Below are 18389 nucleotides of genomic sequence, written 5' to 3'. Positions count from 1 at the left end.
CTAAATACTTCAAATGAAATATGTTAAGATCATTATTGAAAAAATCAACAAAACTTCCTCTTATTTTCATTGATGAAAAACCATTGCCAATGCATGTTTTCGAGATGGCCTAACATTTTCTTTTCACATAAATCACGAAATATAACGAAAAGACGTGTCCAATTTTGCTAGTTCCATTGAGGCAATAGCATAATAATAGAGAATAGTACAAATTTTGTGGCCGTACATAGAAAGACAAGATATCACAACGACGTAGATTTGAATGGTATCAAAAACTTGAGATCACTTTTGTTTGATCTCCTACAGAAAGCGATTAAGAAAATTCTTGATCTCATCAATGTAAGGGGACCGGGTAGGAATTATATGACCATTATCATGCTCAACTATCGCAGAACAATCACCCTCATATAGAGAAGCAAGTTCCTTGCTTGTTTGGTTAGCTATCTGTCTGTCTTTACCATGTTCATTACCAAATATATGAAGAGAAGGACACTTGATAGGACCACGCTCCATGGCTTTCATCCGGAGAGCAAAGCCAGAGCACAAGACTACAAATTTGAAGTCCATTTCACCTTTCAGCTCTTCTTGTAGTGCAGAGATTAAGGCAGCCATTGCTGCTCCCTGTGAAAATCCCAAGATTCCATCAAATGGTCCTTCCTGGGAAAAGACATTCTTCAAGTGTGATAATGAAATATCATATCCAACAGTTTGCTGCTGGTATTGAAGTGGATCAAATGGGCCATCTGCTACCTTCCAGTCAACACCACTGCTTCCATCAAAGTTGGGTGCCACAAACCATGCAAACTTCTTCTTGCAATTCTCCAATGGTGGTGGAGGACTAGATGGCAATGATGATGATGCACAATTTTCATTTGACTCAAACATGGGGGTTTGGTAAATGAATGGCAATTCATGGGGAGCATCAACAAAGACAAATTCAGTGATTTTCTTTAGTTTCTTGGCTAATGATGCTGTTCTGCCTTTGAAACTGGATGCATTCTGCCGAAACCCATGCAAGCACAAGATTCTCAGTTTTCTTGAGGTCCTTGGATCTGAACATTAATCATTAGGATGTTAGGAATTGCACGCTTATAGTAAATTACAAAGGGCATTTAAATTGCCAGAGTTTCAAATAAAAAAACTTAATTTTTTCAGTAGTCATTATAGTGACAATTGTAAAATTAAACACCGGTTAACTACAAACTTTATGGAACACATGTGAACGTAAAGATTTGTCGAGCAATATGGATCACAGACCTTACCGTCTCCCCTGGGCACTCGAGGCAAATCTGAAGAAAAGTTGTTGAACTCGGCATCTGACGATGATGTTTTTGATTCTCCAATTTCAATTAACTGTGCTGACTCGGGCTTGCCCTGTTTCTGACATAGCTCACAAACATACACGGTAGATTCACTCTGGTGGAACACAACGATATCAGAAGCAAGAAAGAAAAATGAAGAACCCAGCAATGAAATAGAAAAAATATTAGACTCGAGAAATTAAAGATGGTGGAGAAGGAATAAATTTTCTGGAGTACCAATTAAGAAAAGTAGTTAATCCAAGATATAGGACACATAAATGTTATTCAAGTGCAAGCACGCTGGAAGATGAATTTTGAGGCCCAATGACCACAGCAATAGCCGGGCTGGGGCAATACAAAATCAATTAAAACTTGAACCTAATTTGGGAAATATCCAACTTTTTACCAGTAACAAAATTAAACTCTTGACCAACATCAAGTCACAGTATCTGTATTACCCAGAACCAGTTACAAGTAAACCAGCCCAAAAGCAACTCTAATGCTAGATTCAGTATATAATATCAGGAGATATTAAATACTTCCTTTTCTTTTCTTTTACTTTTTCTCCTCTCCTCCCTAACTCCTTCAAGATGGTTAAATTCACAAAACTGCAAACAAAATAATGTAGGCATAAATAATACAAATTATCAGATCATACCTCGCAACTACGGCACACCAAAACAAGCATTCTGCAATAAGTACACCGGCAGCGAGAAGTGTAATCATCAAACGAACATTGACACATGAGGCAGGTACCAATAATATTAGCATCTGAACTTCCAACTGATATCCTACAGTCAATGAATAAAATAAGATTCGTTTCACGCACTGTTGCAAAACTACCCCTATGATTTTGACCAGCTTTCAATATTACCCCCACTCTTTACTAGACACTTGCTGACTTTCAATGAATGAATATATGTAATAAACGAAACCAATAATGCATTAGAAGCCACAAATGTTATCATCAGAAGACAAGAAAAAGTGAACCACCCCCACCCCAAAAGTTAAAAGGCAAAGATATTAAATTAGATTATCAGCATGTGCAGCAAGCTATGTGAACAATACACCTGAGCAGTGAACGCATTAAACCATGATAGCTTGTCCAGGTTCTTTAAACTGAGATTTAAAAGCATACGCCGTAATTCGGAAAGAATATACATGTAATTATGAAAGTCATATTGCGCATACTAAAGCTTGCCCTCCATTCCATACACAAAAGTGGAAATAGCACTTCTAGAAAAACAAATTAATAGATTAAGTCATTCCATCAAATTTAAGATAAGCACAGATTAAATACACTGGAAAATGAGAGGAATGAAGATAGGGGGGATTAATGGTGACCTGATAAAAATAAGAATGGTAGCATTGAGAGAGTGTGAGGAAGAGAGAAAACAAAAACTTTAAAATCAAATTTCTGAGAAATGAGGGGGCAAAATCACCAAGTAACTCCTAGTTAAAACATGGGAAAATTAAAATCAAGGAACACACACACAAATGCTTAAATTACATTTGCAGGTCTTTGCCTTTATCACTCCAAAAACAAAATATCTACCCCAATCACTACAAGATTACAAGATACCGATGCAAATTCATTCCTTTGAAAAGGGGCATACCGGTGGTCAAAAACAAAATTCTTTCCTTTGAAAAAACCACCATCTGGGAATTGCTCCAAATACCGTTGTATGCCACCAAATAACTGCAGTTAATACACAATCATAAGAAATATTGTTAATCAGCCTTAAGGCTATTTTTGATCATGTTTGCAGCAACTTCTTATAAAAGGGTACTCCTCAACCGCAATATTTCCACGCCCCAAAGTAGGTATTCCATCACACACACTAATACCAGGGACCTTATGACTACATAGGCTCTTTTATAAGGCAATAAGTTGTGCCGATATGAACACCTTGTTAACATTATACATTTCCATTGCATAACTATCGAGATTTCTTCTTTTATTTTCAAAAAGAGTGAGTACAAAAAAGGAAAATTCAGGTTTTTACCTGAAACACATTCTCAAAACCGGCACCTTTGGACTTAATATATGCTGATGCCATCTCACACCGAATTCCGCCAGTACAATACCTGCAACCAATCAGTGGAGCCACATGATAAGTAATTACTAGTTACTCGAGCACAAAACGATCGCAACATGGAAAACACCACCCCCAAATGACTGATCAGATAGGCAGCACCAACACCTCTGTAGAATAGCACCGTGTATGACACTTTTTGCATACAAACTTGTTACATGTCTGGAACTCTTGAACCATATCACATTAAAAAAATACTTTTTTCAGCTCGAAAACCTTTACATGGCTTCAAGTAAAGAAAGTGAACCAATCTTGACTAAGCACTTACTAGACACTACTATCATAAGGAAAGGTAAAAAATTAAATTAAAGGAAAACAAATTATATTAGAAATAATGCAGGACTCACTTTTGTAGGCTTGCGTCCTTAAGACTTAACTAGTTATTTAAACTATTAAGATATATGTTTCCTGTTTAGGAATTCTATTGAGAGCTGTTATTATAGGAAAACTATAGCAATTTGCCTATATAGTATAAAATATAAACTATTAGTTTTCAATAGAGACTTTTGTCGTGTTGATTATATATATCGGCAATATCACCGTGTCATACATTTTGGACATCAGTCTGTCCTTGTGTCCCTGTCTACCTGAGCCGGAGCTTCATAATCTATCATATACTTCATAATTTAAATCACCCCCAAAATGTCATAAAAGAAAACTTACATGAAAATATTTTTTCCTTTCAACCGGTCACCATTATCATCTATCCACGAGGACAAATCACTGTACTGCCTAACTTGTGGATCCAAAGTCTCAACATTTGGCACGTGAAACTTCCCAATCCTTGTTTCATACAGATTCCTTGCATCAAGTAAAACAAGGCCATTTTCTGGACTCTCCTTGTCTACAAAACAATGGATTACACAAAATGATGATACAAGACTCAAGTTCCAATACCAATTCCCCATACATAACGGGGGTGGGGGGAACTGCATAAATGAATGGTGTGAAGTTATAGAAACTTACAGGCATTGTGAAGGGAAGAATGGAAGTCAAGTGCAGATAGATGCATTCCAGCATTGGAGATATCAGGCGCTTTTAACAGTGGATGAGAACTAAGAGTAACAAGTTCGTCCACAATCCGAATAGAGAGAGAAGTGAAGCCACACTCCCGGGCAACTTTGTCGTTAAGTGGGTGATGACAAGTGGCGAGCTTAAAATCAGTACGGTGAAACAAGGAGTTGTAGGCTTTGAGCGCTTCGATGTGGGACTCAAGAGAGGACAAATTGCCACCAACCTGTGCGAGAAAAGAAATGAGTAGCGATAGGAATTGAAAGATGAAATGAAAAAAAAAAAAGGAATAGCATATATGATTACTAACAGTGACATTGACACCATGGGTTGAAAGGCGAACACGACCTCGTAGGTTGAGGGAGGAGCAGTTGGAATTGTAGAAGGTGAGGAGGTGATTGAGGTCTGGAATTTCAGCGTAATTGTAATAAAGGAGCACTCCGTACTGCTCCCTGTCTTTGTCTTCGGACATGATAGGGTTTAGGGTTTATGCTCGCCGGTTCTGTCACAGCGGGTGCAGGGTTGCGAAATTTAACGGCGTACTTGGCTCCTCCGTTTGCCCCAGATCCTTTTGTTTTTTTTTTTTTAAATGTCTTATGTGAAAATATAAATTTATTAATTTTTTTTTTATACCGGACTAACTTACACCCTTAGGGTGTGTTCACTTCAGGGTGACACACTGTTCAAGCTAGTTATCGAGCGATTGATTTTAAAGAAAACGCGTTCACTTTTGTTGAATGGCGAGCGATGATTTGCGGTTAATTGCGAGATTAACACACTGTTCATTTATCCGCATATGTGCAAAGATTTGGAGGTATGATTCAGGCTTTGTCTAAAATGCCCTTGTTTCATTTTAAATATTTCTTGGTTGCCCTCACCACTTGCACCAGTTTTTACTGTGTATTCACGAACCTTCAACAGTTGAGATCCCTGACGTTCTGTGCTTGATTCAGGCATGCCATGGAATAGTGAAGATTTGTTTTGTTGATTCTATATGGTTATTGCATATTTGCAGTGTGGTAGATGAAGAACCGTGGAAGACGAAGAAAGGAGATGGTCGGCTGCGAGCTCGTGGTGACGAAGAAGACGAAGAAGAATCAAATTGTATTCGGTTACACCAAGCCATGAAAAAGCACCAAGTTTTGTATCCGGTTACCATACACTTGTATCTGGATACACTTTTTCTTATTCACAAAATGCAGTATCCGGATACGCGTGTTTTAAAGAATGTTTTATAATTTGTTTTATAATTATTGTTTGTTTGTGAATATAACAATGTTTTAAGAATATTTTATAATTTGTTTGTTTATAATTATTGTTTGGAAATTTGTAATAAATATACGAATGTTTTATAATTTGTTATTTAAATATTTTTAAAATTATATTTAATAATTATTCTAAATTTTTAACTCTTAATAAACATTTTTACAATTAAATATAACATTAACAAATATCATTTTATATTACTTTAACACCTATGGACATTTTGGTAATCTTCAAATTTTACCAATTAAACAAATTTTTTTAAACTGTCACATCAATCAAATCCTACACTAATTCTCACAAAATTCACCCCCAAACTCACTCTCAATTACCTTGAAATCCACTCAACTAAACACAAAAAAAATCACCCTCAAATCCCCTTAAATCCACTCAATCACTCTCCCCCCATCACCCCCAACTAAACACACCCTAAGTGTCTTGAGAGGTCAAATATTCAGTGACTATTTATTGAAGTCGGAAAAGTTAAATAAAATTAACTATTACTTTATTAAAGAAAAGTAGATGAGATGATGTTGGAAGAGATATTTAAGATTTATTTATATTAAAAAAAGAAAAAATTATTTTTTAATAAGTGACTATTTTTGTTTCCTTATTTAATTATACATTGACACTAATTTTTTATAAAGTTTTGACATAAAACAACTCAAATCCATTGATCAACAACAAACGATTTTTCAAAGGAACAGTCCAACAACAGCAAAATGGCGGAAAGGCAACGCTTTGGGTGGTCGTTGCATCCAAACAGTGGAATAGTATCATAATATGCTCCGCTAAACGACGCCAGTTCGCAGAATGAATAAAACTATGTCAAAGGATGTTTATGCTCTCTGCAACGCATTTTTACTGGGTGTTCTTCTCTCTAGGGTTTTCTTCAACCCTAACTGATATTTTGTTTCTGAAATCGCAAAATTAAGCTTGCTACTTGAAATCCCTGCAGTCCTTCAATTCCACCTCATTTTCAATCTTTTTAAACATTTACCACATGGACCAATAAGAGAACGACACGTGTTCAGTGTCAAAAGTTTATCAAAACTGAGTATCAAAGTATCATTATCCATATACATATACATATACATATATTTATATATATATATATATATATATATATATATATATATATATATATATATATATATAATCTACATCTTGTAACATCCCAATTTAGTAGTATAAAACTACTAAAATAAACGTTACATAGATAATGATATGACAAGAACTACAAATTTGTGAACTGAAAAGTACAATCCACACTGCAAGCTTCACTCCCAACCTCCCGCTGAGTCAACTGAAAAGTTGTAACCCTAAGCTCACACCATTAAGGTGATCATCGCAAAAGAGAAACAACAAACAAAGACATACCACAAAAAAGCAAGGGTAAGTTAAAGTATCAAAAGATTTTACATATTAATTTAAAACAATATCAATAAACATGCATGTTATAAATCAAACAACATAACAATTTTTCACACCAATTGAAACCCCTTGACCTCTATCCGGATAGATTGCATTGATATCAGACTCATGGGGAACCTGCACCCGTGTTTGGTGGAGCAACCTAGCTCAAAAATAATAACCATAATCATATCCTCAACCACCACCAATAATATCATGCATCAAGGTTAATCCGTCAAACATCTATGGCTCTAACCAGTGACCATAGACTAGGACCTCTTGCTATTCTCCACAACATAATCACCCATCTCTACGTGAGTTGGGGTTATTAAGAGTGTCAGGATCATTCCCCAATCCAGGAGCCCCTACATCAATACATAACACCACAAACCCAACTTAGGATATTCCTGCTTGGAATTCCTTTATCACATGGTACTTGAAATCCATACCTCGCACATTATTTCAAATCATCATCGTCATGTATCATACATAATCCAAGATAAATGACTACATCATTCAAATCAAACAAGAACACATAAGAAAAGAGTAAAATAAAACCTGGACTATTCGTTGAGTGAATAAAACTGACAGTGCTCAAAGACCTCAACCATTCGCTGAGCGAAAATCATCAAACAAATGACCTATCTCTACAACAATTCGCTGAACGAATCCATTTGCTCAGCGAGTCTGCATAATCTGCATAACCAAAATATGCAGAATTACGCGATTTACTCCAAATTAACTAATTTTAAAGACTTTACCCAACTTTTAATCCTCCTAGATTAAGAAGATTTTGAGGTGACACCTCTTTTCAAAAATAGGACACAATTGAGACAAAAAGAAAGTGCGGAACCTATTTGAGAAAGTTCACAAAAAACAGGGACTATCTAAATGATTACACCTTTATTTTACTAAAACAAAATTAAGGCAAATGTAATGACATGTGGCCTGACAGTAACACGTGACACCTTTAGTACCACATCATACTGTCATTACCACATGACACAATGTCAGTTTGACAAGTGGCAATTTAAAAATAAAAATATTTTAAAAATTTTAAAAATTCCAAGCTGACACATGACACCTCTTTAATTGTGTTAATACACAACTAACAATAAGGATCTAATTGTTTAAATTTTTCAAAAATAGGAACACAGTTAAGACAAAAAAAATGAGAAACCTATTTGAGAAAAAAACATAGACTATGTGAATGATTACACTTTTATTTTACTAGAAAAGAACATGATGGATTTTTCTTATCACATAAAACTTAATTTTTTTACAATATTTTTTTTGGTAAAGAAAAAATTAAGAAATATATGATTATAATTCATGTATTATATATGAAATATTTAATTTTTTCCTAATATATAATGTAGGTTGGGAATTCAATTGTAACTTTAAGTCCAATATTAGGTAGAAATATTTTTTTATATATTTTCAACCTTTTTTTTCTTATTACATATACTGTAGTTTGTGTTTTTCATCATCCAATTAACTATACTTTTTAAAAGGAGCTACAAAGTATAGCGGCGGGATTCAAAAACAAAATTGTTTAAATTCAAAATTCTCCCGCTTGAAGACTGCAATTATTTTGTCTTATTAGGTGTTGTTAATTTTGGTTTGATGCAAACTTTGTTGGGAGTTTGTTACAATGTTACTGTCTCACAATTTGTCGAACCGCAATTTATGCCGAAACCCATACAGTTGTAGGTCCCACTCCCACTCATGAAAATTACTTGACTAATCCATTTTCAGAATGAACAGTGTGAATCTCTGAAATTCATCTTCAAAATTTATAGTAACTTTTAACCATGATTAATATTTGGAATCAATAAATACCCGTTCTCCTTCACAACCCTTTTCACAAGAAGGTGAGAGGTATTCGACATTTGGTCAGACGATGTGGGAGCTCTCAACGGTGTCGTCCTGGCCAGGAACATTGGCATCGTACATAACTCCTCGGTGGTCGCCGTTGAGGTTGCTGAGGTGGTCGGGGATGATGAGCGTGTCAATTGTGGACGAGGTGGTGTGGAGAGTGGTGACTGCGTTTGAATCGGTGGCTCTCGTTTCAATGCTCTGTTTCTTTTTCTTGTTCTATGGCTGCACTATTTGATCTCAACTCTCAATCCGTTAGACTTCGATCTTTCTTTACCATTTTCAATTAGCCGTAGCAGCGAATTTATGGTTTTTAGAAATTTTTGTAGTGGCTACTGAACTAGGTTGAAATTTTGGCTACTGTTGTGTGTACTGTTCTCAGACTTCCTGAGCTATGTTTATAATAGTAAAGGAGAAAATCAATGGTGTTTAATTTGTGCTCATCCTCTGAATCTTCCCATTTTTCTTTCTTGACTGAGAAAACAATGTTGTGTTTTGTGGTGTTTAAAAATATATATATTTTTTAAATAAATAATAAAAAAATATGTATGTTCTTATTCATTTAATAATAAAGTGTAAGAAAATGTGACTTTATACTATAATTAGACCAGACTTTTTATTTCTGGTTTATACTTTTTTGCAAGGAAAGCTGTATAATAAAGTATTTTTTCTACTTATATTCCTTTTTATTTTTTTTTTCTACTTATATATATATATTATAAATTCTAAACCTATTTGAAAGTCTCGTAATGGAGATATTTAGACAAAATTTGGTAACTACATTTTATTATAGTATAAACTGTTTAATAATGATAAAATTATATAATAATAAAAATTGAAAATTGAAAATTAGAATTTAGATTAATTATATGAGTTAATATTGTAAATATATATTTATATTTATGTATACATACATATTAGAAAAGATGTTTCTAAATATTTAAATTGAAATTTAAAGTAGATATTACAATATCATTTATTAAAATAATAAGAAAAATCATAGATAAATAAATTAATAATTTCATTCATATTAAAAGGTATATTAATTATTTAAACAATATTAATTATTTACTGGTTTAAACAAATTTGATAAAAAATAATAGTATGAAAAGAAAATCATATTTTTTTTAAATTGAGAATTAAGTAAAAATTCGATCTTTAACTATAATTCAGATTTACTTTTTCTAGTGACGTGACAAAAATTGGTTTTCGATCAAGTTTTTACTGTGAATTATAAATAATATTATTTAAATAAATAGTACGAATAAATATACTATATGTTGGAGTATCTCCAAGTCTTCCTCACATTTTTCCTCTGTAAATCGTCCGGTCTCCTACTTTTCTTAAGTTCTTTTTTGATGGGTGTTTACTTCAGTTAGGTCCGACCGGGTACGTGTTAACGGCACTCCGACGCTCAAGTCAGTATTAACAATAAGATGAAAAGGTAGAGATAGAGGGAAGTGAAATAAATGTGATTCAATGTAACCCACTACCTGTCACCTTTGACTTGTATTACCTAATCCTTAATCACGGCCCAATCTATGGCCCAATCCTTCTAATTATGTTTTGTCATGCTCTAATTGCCTTGTTCTCTAACATCCATCACAGATTTTACCGGACGGCCAAAATCCGTTATCTCTTTCCCGACATCTTGGTTTGTGGCATTGTAGTGACTCCAATAGTCATGCGGACACGACCGGTCAATGCTAACAATCGTCCGATGCCATGACTCGTGGGACGCTGCTCTGGACCGTCATGATATGCCGTGACCGTTCGTCCACTATTGCCGTTGTGGAGGTGGCAACCCTCTGTGAGCCCTAGCTCCTAGCTTCTGGTCATGTGATGATATACCAGTCTTTTGGCTGCCACAATCGTCCATCCGCCGCCGTTGCCGTAGAGGTGGCAACCCTCTGTGAGTCCTAGCTCCTAGCTTCCGGTCATGTAATGGTAGATTAGTCTGTGACCGGTCCGCCGGTATGTCGGCAGGCCGCGCGGTGTTGCGGCGCTATCCAGTCCCTACTGTATACTATATAAAAAAATTATTAGAAACATTATATTTTAAAAATAATTTACTAAACTTTTTTCCTATTTTTATAAATAATGTAATATTTAATTTTTTTTATTAAAGATTGTGATATTTCTAAAAAAAAATCATAAATTAAGAAATTAAGACAATCAATCCATGCAATTACAAAAACATGGACAAATAAATTTATAACCAAAAGATAAAAAAATAAAACATGTTGAAAAGGATGTGAAACTCTGTTATGCTGTGTTGTAATGGGTGGATTTACTCTTCACAATAACTGAGAGTACTAATTCGTGTTTGCTTTCAATGATTTGAGGACGAGAAAAGAAACAGATTTGTGAGATACATTATTTTTCCTATCTTATTTGAAATGAGGTGATTTAAAGGTAAAATATAAAATTTTACTTTATTACCCTCATTAAAATCACCTTGATTATGATACATTATTTTTAAGGGTTAAGAATCTATTTAGATGAGATGGAATCGATTCCCATATATATATATTTATGAGTGGAAAAATAAATTAAAAATTATTAAATTTATACTTTTGTTAAATTAAAAACATGACACTCATTTTTGTCTTGACGACCTTGATACAAACATTGTCAACACCAAGGAAAACATATTTTATAAGTTATGCGGTGCGTTTAGAAATTACGGAGCTGTATAAAGAAAAGGACCGAAAAGGAAAAAGGGGGCCTAACCCCATGTTTGGGCCGGTATAGTAAGACACAGTAAACGTTGATGCACTTGCTTAAACGACGTCGTTGACTATAAACATAGTCCGAAACTCCAAAGCCGAAGCCGAAGCCGAAGCCCTGTATGAACCTGAAGTGTCTGGCGAAACATTGAAGAGAAAAATGGGAATGGCATGGTTGCAGATACAGAGAATCATCACCAAAGGAGGTGTTAATTTGAGTTCAACACTTCCACACTCTATGCCTTGTTCTTCTTCTAGATTCTTCTCTAAATCGTCCCCCTACGTTGGTAATCTCTCTCTATCTTCGTTTTTGCTGCATTGATCACTAAGCAACAAACAAAAAAGCACGCCCTAATGTGTAAGCGAGTTATTAATGTTTTTTTTTTTTTTTTAATTTTTGACGAATACAGCGAAGGTTGGAATACTAGAGTTTTTAAACGGAATTGGGAAAGGGGTTGAGTCCCACGTTCCCAAGCTCGAATCCGAAATCGGAGATTTCCAGAAGCTTCTTGTCACTCGCACCCTCAAGCTCAAGAAGCTCGGTATTCCTTGCAAACATGTATGTATTCCTTATTCCTAACACTTTGGGGTCGTTCACGATTGCTTTCTGCTTCTTTGGCTTAATATGTGAAATTAATTCATTACTCTTGCCAAATTCGTAAATAGAGTGTGTTTTTTTTTTTCTGCCTACTCTGTATAAAATTTGGGGTATTTTCGTTTCCCTATTAGTCGTAATGAAATTGGCAATTCTCCAAAAGTAGAATTTGGATGAAGACGTGTAGAGGGAGAATGAGATTAGCCACTGTTGCAGGTGCATATGTCAAACAAGGTCAGTCCTTGTGCGCATTACGTAAACTGGTAATAGAAACAATGAAGGGAGATTGGTGAATACTGACAAGTGAGATTTAAACTCAAACTAATACAGGCTGAGCTACACACAGAGATAAATGCAGTTAACTGAAGAACTAATTGATCACATCAACTATTTACACGTACTCAAGTTACAACCAATCTAGTAAGACAACTAATTAGTAACACGGAATTCAATTTCTCAAGTTCAAGATTTTTGGGTTCTGTGTCATCAGCTTGATTTGTGTTTAGTAACTCCTGATGAAGCCACTGGATTGGCTTGTTTGCTTTATTAGTTCAATCTGTGTTGAATTGTGTCTTGGTTTCTTCATTAACTCTGTAAGCAAATTTGTGTTTGAATATTTGAATTTATGACTGGCATTGTAACTCTTCATTTTGTTTGGTTGGAGGGAAATTGAGGGAAGGGAAAATGAGGAGCTGAACATTCCTCCCCTCCAATATCAGGAGATGTCATTTTCCTTTCAGTTCTCTCCCTTGTATTAAATGGTCCATTAAAATGAGGACGAATAACTATGGTTTAGTGAAATTTATCAAATTGAGGGCCTTGATTGTAGGATTATCAAAGGGCTTTTTAGAATCTATATAGGGCACATAGTGCACCTTGTTCTACAACATAATTTGTTAGACATTAATAAAGGCTGAGCCGTCATTCAACGGTTTATGCTTTTAAGAGAACTGGTATTTGACATAAATTTCAGATTTGAAAAATCCGTATGACTTCTGAACCTGCTGATTTCCTGTCCTTGACAATTTATTCTCCTCTCAATGTCTACTACCTTTTGTATGATTTTTCCTTCTACTCTGTCACTTGGATTGGCTCTGACATGCTAGTTGAAAAGGGTCACATGTACACATTGTTGAGTGATTCAATTTTCTGCATCTTTCTATGTTCACTGAGGTGTTTGATGTATGTAATGGATTAAACTCAAAATTACAGAATCAAACAATGTAACAGTAATATGAAAACATAATAATAGCGGTTCCAAAATTTATTTAACACGCAATCAGAATTATATCTGTTAAACAACTCAATGCATAGAATTATATCCGTTAAACTCGAAGAGAACGTGAGCTCATCAAGCATCCCATTCTTACAATTGTTAAACAGAATATGACGAGGTAAGAAAAGAGGTCAAGCAGAAAAGCTGAATTCTGAGAGGAAGAATGTTTCAGAGAAAATCAGACAGAGAAAGTCCCATACCACACAATGCTAATTCTCCATCACATAGTCACGTCGTTTGGAACGCCGTCTAACAATGAATCCCATTGTACCAAGACTTCCGAAATTTTTTTACCTTCTCTGTTGGTGACCCGTGTATCCATAATATTTTATGGGCACATTACTGGACCAAACTCATTAGTTGTCAGTGGTAGAGGGAAATATTGTTGAGTAGGATCACCCTTGAACTCATTCAACAATGATATAAGGAACACTACATGCATTTTTGCTACACTTGCAATCTTCTCGAAAATCTTAAATGGGCCAAAATACCTCAAACTCAATTTTTGATTTTTTTGTAAGACCACCGAATGTTGTCTATATGGTTGTAATTTAACCAATACCAAATCCCCCACATTCAATTGAACATCCTTTCTTTTCTTATGAGCCTGCAATTTCATATAATTTTGAGATTGTTGTAATTTGGTCTTCAACTTAGTTAAAAGTGCATCTCTAGCTTTCAAGCGCTCTCTAAGATCAGGTATATCCATATCACTAAGTTCATAGTGGAATATAGATGGAGGTAATTTCCCACAAAATGCTTGATAAGGAGACGTGGCGATGCTGTTATGGAAGGAAGAGTTGTACTAATACTGAGTCCATGGTAGCATGTTTAGCCAATCTTTTGGATGATCAAATACAAAACATCTTAAATACATTTCCAAGGTTTTGTTTAAATTCTCTGTTTGGTTATCGGATTGTAGATGGTAGGCTGAAGTCTTTGTCAAATTCTTGCCTTGATCCTGATTTGATACAATAGCTTTTGGAAATCCATATAGTTTAACAATGTTCTGAATAAAATTTTGCCATTGAATCCACACTTTAATGGTATAAAATGAGCAAATTTTGATACTCAATCAACTACCACCATAATATTAGAGTATCCACGAGATAAAGGCCGTGAGATGATGAAATCCATAGCATTATCCTCCCATATCAGATTGGGAATGGGGAATAGTTGAAGTAATCCCGCTGGCAAGGACTGAGTTACTTTGTCCTGTTGGCAAATAGCACATTCCTGGACAAATCTTCTTATATCTTCCTGCATTTTGTGCCAAAAAAATTGGGGACTAATTCTAGCAATGGTTTGGTGAATACCAGCATGACCACCAATTTTAGAGTGTTGAAATTCACTGATAATCAATTTGATTAGTGTCCTCCCTGGGCAACATAATCCTTCATTTCCATATAAGCACCTTCTGCTGTAATGAATACTCTCCACTTTTCCTTGCATTGTTCAGACAGTCATTATAGATTTCCATCAATTTCTCATCCTTCTTCGTTGCCAACGCTATTGCTTGGAGCCAATTGTTTACTAGTTCTAACCAAGTCATATGAAGACTCCTGGACAAAGCATCCGCTAGCACATTTTCTTTGCCTGGAGAGTAGTCAATTCTAAAATCATACCCCAAAGACTTTGGGAGCCATTATTGCTGCTCTGGAGTTTGAAGCCATTACTCAAGAAGCTCCTTTAAACTTCTTTTATCAGTCTTAATAATGAACCAGCGACCCAACAAATAATGCCTAAATTTGGACAATGATTCTGTGATGGAATAGAATTCTCTTACATAAGCAGATTGCTTTTGCATCCTTGGTGATAACATTTTTGAAAAGTAAACAATAGGATGTTTATTCTGGCACCACACCAATTACCGAACCTGAAGCATTAATTTCTAAGACAAATGGTTCTGCAAAATTAGGAATGGCTAAAACAAAACACCTGGTAAGAGCTAACTTTAATTCTTGAAAATCCTTGTCCGCAAATGCAGTCCACTGGAATCTATAGAAGTCAGTGAGTGGTGCAGCAATCTGAGCATATCCCTTCACAAAATGTCTATAGAAGCCTGTGAGGCCTAAAAATGCCCTTAACTGTTTGACTGTTATTGGTTTAATCCAGTTGATAACAGCTTCTAGTTTCTCATTATCCATGGTTATTCTTGCACCCGACAATGTATGTCCAAGATAGCCAATATGTTGAACTCGAAAGATGCATTTGGAAAATTTAGCAAAGAGCTGATTCTGTTTCAGAATTTTCAGCACTATTTCCAAATGATGCAAATGATCCCTCCAATTAGTGCTATACACTAATATGTCATAAAGAAAAAAACAATAAAAATCTCCTCAAACACCCACTGAAAATCGGATTCATTAACACTGAAAGGTTTCAAGCGCATTAGATAAACTAAATGGCATCACCAGCCATTCATACAGTCCATGGTGAGTTCTAAAGACTGTTTTGTGTCTTTCATCTGGATTTAACAATATTTGGTGATATCCAGATCGTAAATTGATCTTTGAGAAATAGCAAGTTCCATGCAATTCATCAATTAATTCATCCACCATAAGAATAGGAAAACTATCTTTAATTGTAATGGCATTTAGGGCTCTATAGTCCTTACATATCCTCCAAGACCCATCTTTCTTGATCAAAATAATTGGAGAAGAAAATGGACTCGTGATTGGCTGAATCAAACCATCAGGAAGCATGCTCCACCAATTTTTCAATTTCTTTTTTTTGACTATGAGGATATCAGTATGGTTTTAGTTTAACTGGATTGGATCCTTCTAGCTAAGGAATTGAATGCTCATGAGATCTGCGAGGAGGTAGTCCAGAGGTATTAGAGAAAACCGGGCTATATGTGTGTAACCGAATGACCAATTCTGGTTCCATATCATCCGGTAAGTCCAACGATGGAAAAACTGAGTATCTGCCCGAACAACCTGCATACTATAAATTTCAGCAATAGCTTCTTTATTCAGCATTCTTCTTATCTTATGCAATTGAGGACCATTATCACATTCACCGTGCAATGTGGTGAATTTTCCTTCATGTAAAAACTTAATATGTAATGAGTCATAATCCGTCAAGTGAGAGCCAATTGACCTTTTAGCCAACTTGCCCCTACTATAGGACCAGCTCCTATTGGCAATAAAAACACTGGAAGTGTGAAACTGTTGCCCTGAGCCTGCACTGTTAGTTGCTGAATCAGGCCTTCAGCTTGCATATAATTGCCGTTACCCACCATCACTTTAAAGCTTGGAGCCTTCTCAATCGAAAGTTTCAAAAACTTTGCTACTCTTGGTTGTAAAAAATTGTCAGATCGTGTAAGAGTGAAGAGCCAAATTGAGATTCTAAGGCTTGTGTAAGAGCTGTCCATGATGTCACCGTATCCATCTTTTGCAACGTCAGTGGTTCCATCCCATAACTTGCTGATTGGGATTGAAATGGCCTCACCTTATGTTAGAATTGGGTTTTTTTCGTACCTAGATGGATTTTAAGATACAATGAATTGATCTGTCCACAAGACATTTTTCAGTTAACTTGCAAACTCTTCCTAACGACTAGTTTTTGCTTTTCAGAGAAAGTTAATATTGAAATACACACACAAGTACAGGCTGGGATTATGGAGGCCACGTGTTGAGTCCATCAAAGCTTGATTGTTCTAAGTAGTAAGCAGTTACAGTTTGTTAGGTCATATTCCAAATGTTTAGCAGCAGCAGAATGAAAATGCTCGACTTTACATGAAAAGATCATGTCACTTTCTTTAGAGACCACAGATCTTTTCACCCCATTTATCTCTTGCGAACAGATTTTGGTATTTACACCAGTTATGTACAATGGACTTGTCTTAATTTACAGTTGTTGTTTGTTATTTCGTATCCTCGGTGACATCATTGCATATTATGTGATACACCTCTTGTTTTTAGCCAAAAGAATATTGATGGCTTAGAAGTTTGCCATGCTTTCATATAGTTCAGTTCAGCTAGCCGCGGCTAAACCCAAAGATGCTATCGCAATCTTTTGCGGTCTGACATTAATTGGTCAGCAATTGATTCAATACTATGTTGATCTTGATAAAAGTAGGAATTTTTAATCAGGATATTCAATTTAGTACAAGTATAAATATACTTTGTTTTTAGAGAAAAAAAATATACAATCATCTTAGATAAATTTTAATTCTATTAATTTTATTTGAACTATGTTAATTGTCGAGATAATTGAATATATATTTTTAAAATAAAATAATAAGCTTAAGTGCATATTAATATTAAATAAATATGTTATAATTACTAATTTCTAAAGATTAATATGGATTTAATTATTTTAATTAACTAAATTTAATCAAAATTAATGAAATAAAAGTTTTTACAATAAGATGGTAATTTTTTAATGTACAAAAAATAAAATATAATAATACTTGTTACCTATATTGTACATTTTTCTTTTATTGTACATTATTTTTTTTAATGAATTTTATCCTTTATCAACACATTTCCTTTTATTATTTTATCATTTAAGTTTTTACAAATGTTTTTTAAAATCAATTAACTATCAAATTGCGTGATGTTTTTTTATTTTATTACAAAAAAAAAGTGAATGGGTCGCAAATAATAAATAAATTATTTACTCTTTGTCTAATTTATGGTAATCATTGATGTCATATCATATGTTTGGGCTCTAACATACATTGATCCATTATTTAATGTTTGGGCTTTTGAACTCAATTGAGAGTGTTTCTGTTTTTCTATTATTTGCTCCTTTGTTTTCTTCATTCGGTCTGTTATGTTATAACTATAATATATTCAAGTTAAACAAACCTGGCACATA

General features: G+C 34.6%; 3 protein-coding genes across 3 annotated transcripts; 2 read left to right on the top strand and 1 right to left on the bottom strand.

Annotated features, from left to right (window-relative positions):
- Nucleotides 1–155: 155 nt before the first annotated feature.
- LOC106770823 (rhodanese-like domain-containing protein 6) lies at nucleotides 156–5001 on the bottom strand. The gene is made up of 8 exons (XM_014656638.2): nucleotides 4719–5001; nucleotides 4364–4634; nucleotides 4061–4241; nucleotides 3308–3389; nucleotides 2918–3000; nucleotides 1960–2092; nucleotides 1263–1416; nucleotides 156–1052 (listed from the first exon to the last, which is right to left on the bottom strand). The coding sequence occupies exons 1-8, from the start codon at nucleotides 4878–4880 to the stop codon at nucleotides 301–303; spliced, it is 1818 nt and encodes a 605-aa protein (XP_014512124.1). The 5' UTR covers nucleotides 4881–5001; the 3' UTR covers nucleotides 156–300.
- A 3933-nt stretch (nucleotides 5002–8934) lies between these two features.
- LOC106771579 lies at nucleotides 8935–9405 on the top strand. Its single transcript, XM_014657571.1, has one exon. It carries the CDS (start codon nucleotides 8988–8990, stop codon nucleotides 9198–9200), a length of 213 nt encoding a protein of 70 aa, XP_014513057.1. The 5' UTR covers nucleotides 8935–8987; the 3' UTR covers nucleotides 9201–9405.
- A 2369-nt stretch (nucleotides 9406–11774) lies between these two features.
- LOC106769874 lies at nucleotides 11775–17440 on the top strand. The gene is made up of 3 exons (XM_014655661.2): nucleotides 11775–11978; nucleotides 12102–12250; nucleotides 17141–17440. Exons 1-3 carry the CDS (start codon nucleotides 11852–11854, stop codon nucleotides 17216–17218), a joined length of 354 nt encoding a protein of 117 aa, XP_014511147.1. The 5' UTR covers nucleotides 11775–11851; the 3' UTR covers nucleotides 17219–17440.
- Nucleotides 17441–18389: the final 949 nt, after the last annotated feature.

Source organism: Vigna radiata, chromosome 8 (assembly GCF_000741045.1).
Source record: "Vigna radiata var. radiata cultivar VC1973A chromosome 8, Vradiata_ver6, whole genome shotgun sequence".
In the NCBI taxonomy this organism is placed as follows: domain Eukaryota; kingdom Viridiplantae; phylum Streptophyta; class Magnoliopsida; order Fabales; family Fabaceae; genus Vigna; species Vigna radiata.
This window is presented reverse-complemented; position numbering and strand designations above follow the sequence as displayed.

Excerpts from the sequence above, each read along its gene's own strand:
- LOC106769874 (XM_014655661.2), top strand. The coding sequence starts at position 11,852 with ATGGGAATGGCATGGTTGCAGATACAGAGAATCATCACCAAAGGAGGT. Across the intron at positions 11,979-12,101 it reads TAAATCGTCCCCCTACGTTG|CGAAGGTTGGAATACTAGAG; the intron begins GTAATCTCTCTC and ends TGACGAATACAG. Across the intron at positions 12,251-17,140 it reads TCGGTATTCCTTGCAAACAT|AGAAAGTTAATATTGAAATA; the intron begins GTATGTATTCCT and ends TTTGCTTTTCAG.
- LOC106771579 (XM_014657571.1), top strand. The coding sequence starts at position 8,988 with ATGTGGGAGCTCTCAACGGTGTCGTCCTGGCCAGGAACATTGGCATCG.
- LOC106770823 (XM_014656638.2), bottom strand. The coding sequence starts at position 4,880 with ATGTCCGAAGACAAAGACAGGGAGCAGTACGGAGTGCTCCTTTATTAC. Across the intron at positions 2,093-2,917 it reads AATTTTGTTTTTGACCACCG|GATATCAGTTGGAAGTTCAG; the intron begins GTATGCCCCTTT and ends CATTGACTGTAG. Across the intron at positions 1,053-1,262 it reads TCGAGTGCCCAGGGGAGACG|ATCCAAGGACCTCAAGAAAA; the intron begins GTAAGGTCTGTG and ends ATTAATGTTCAG.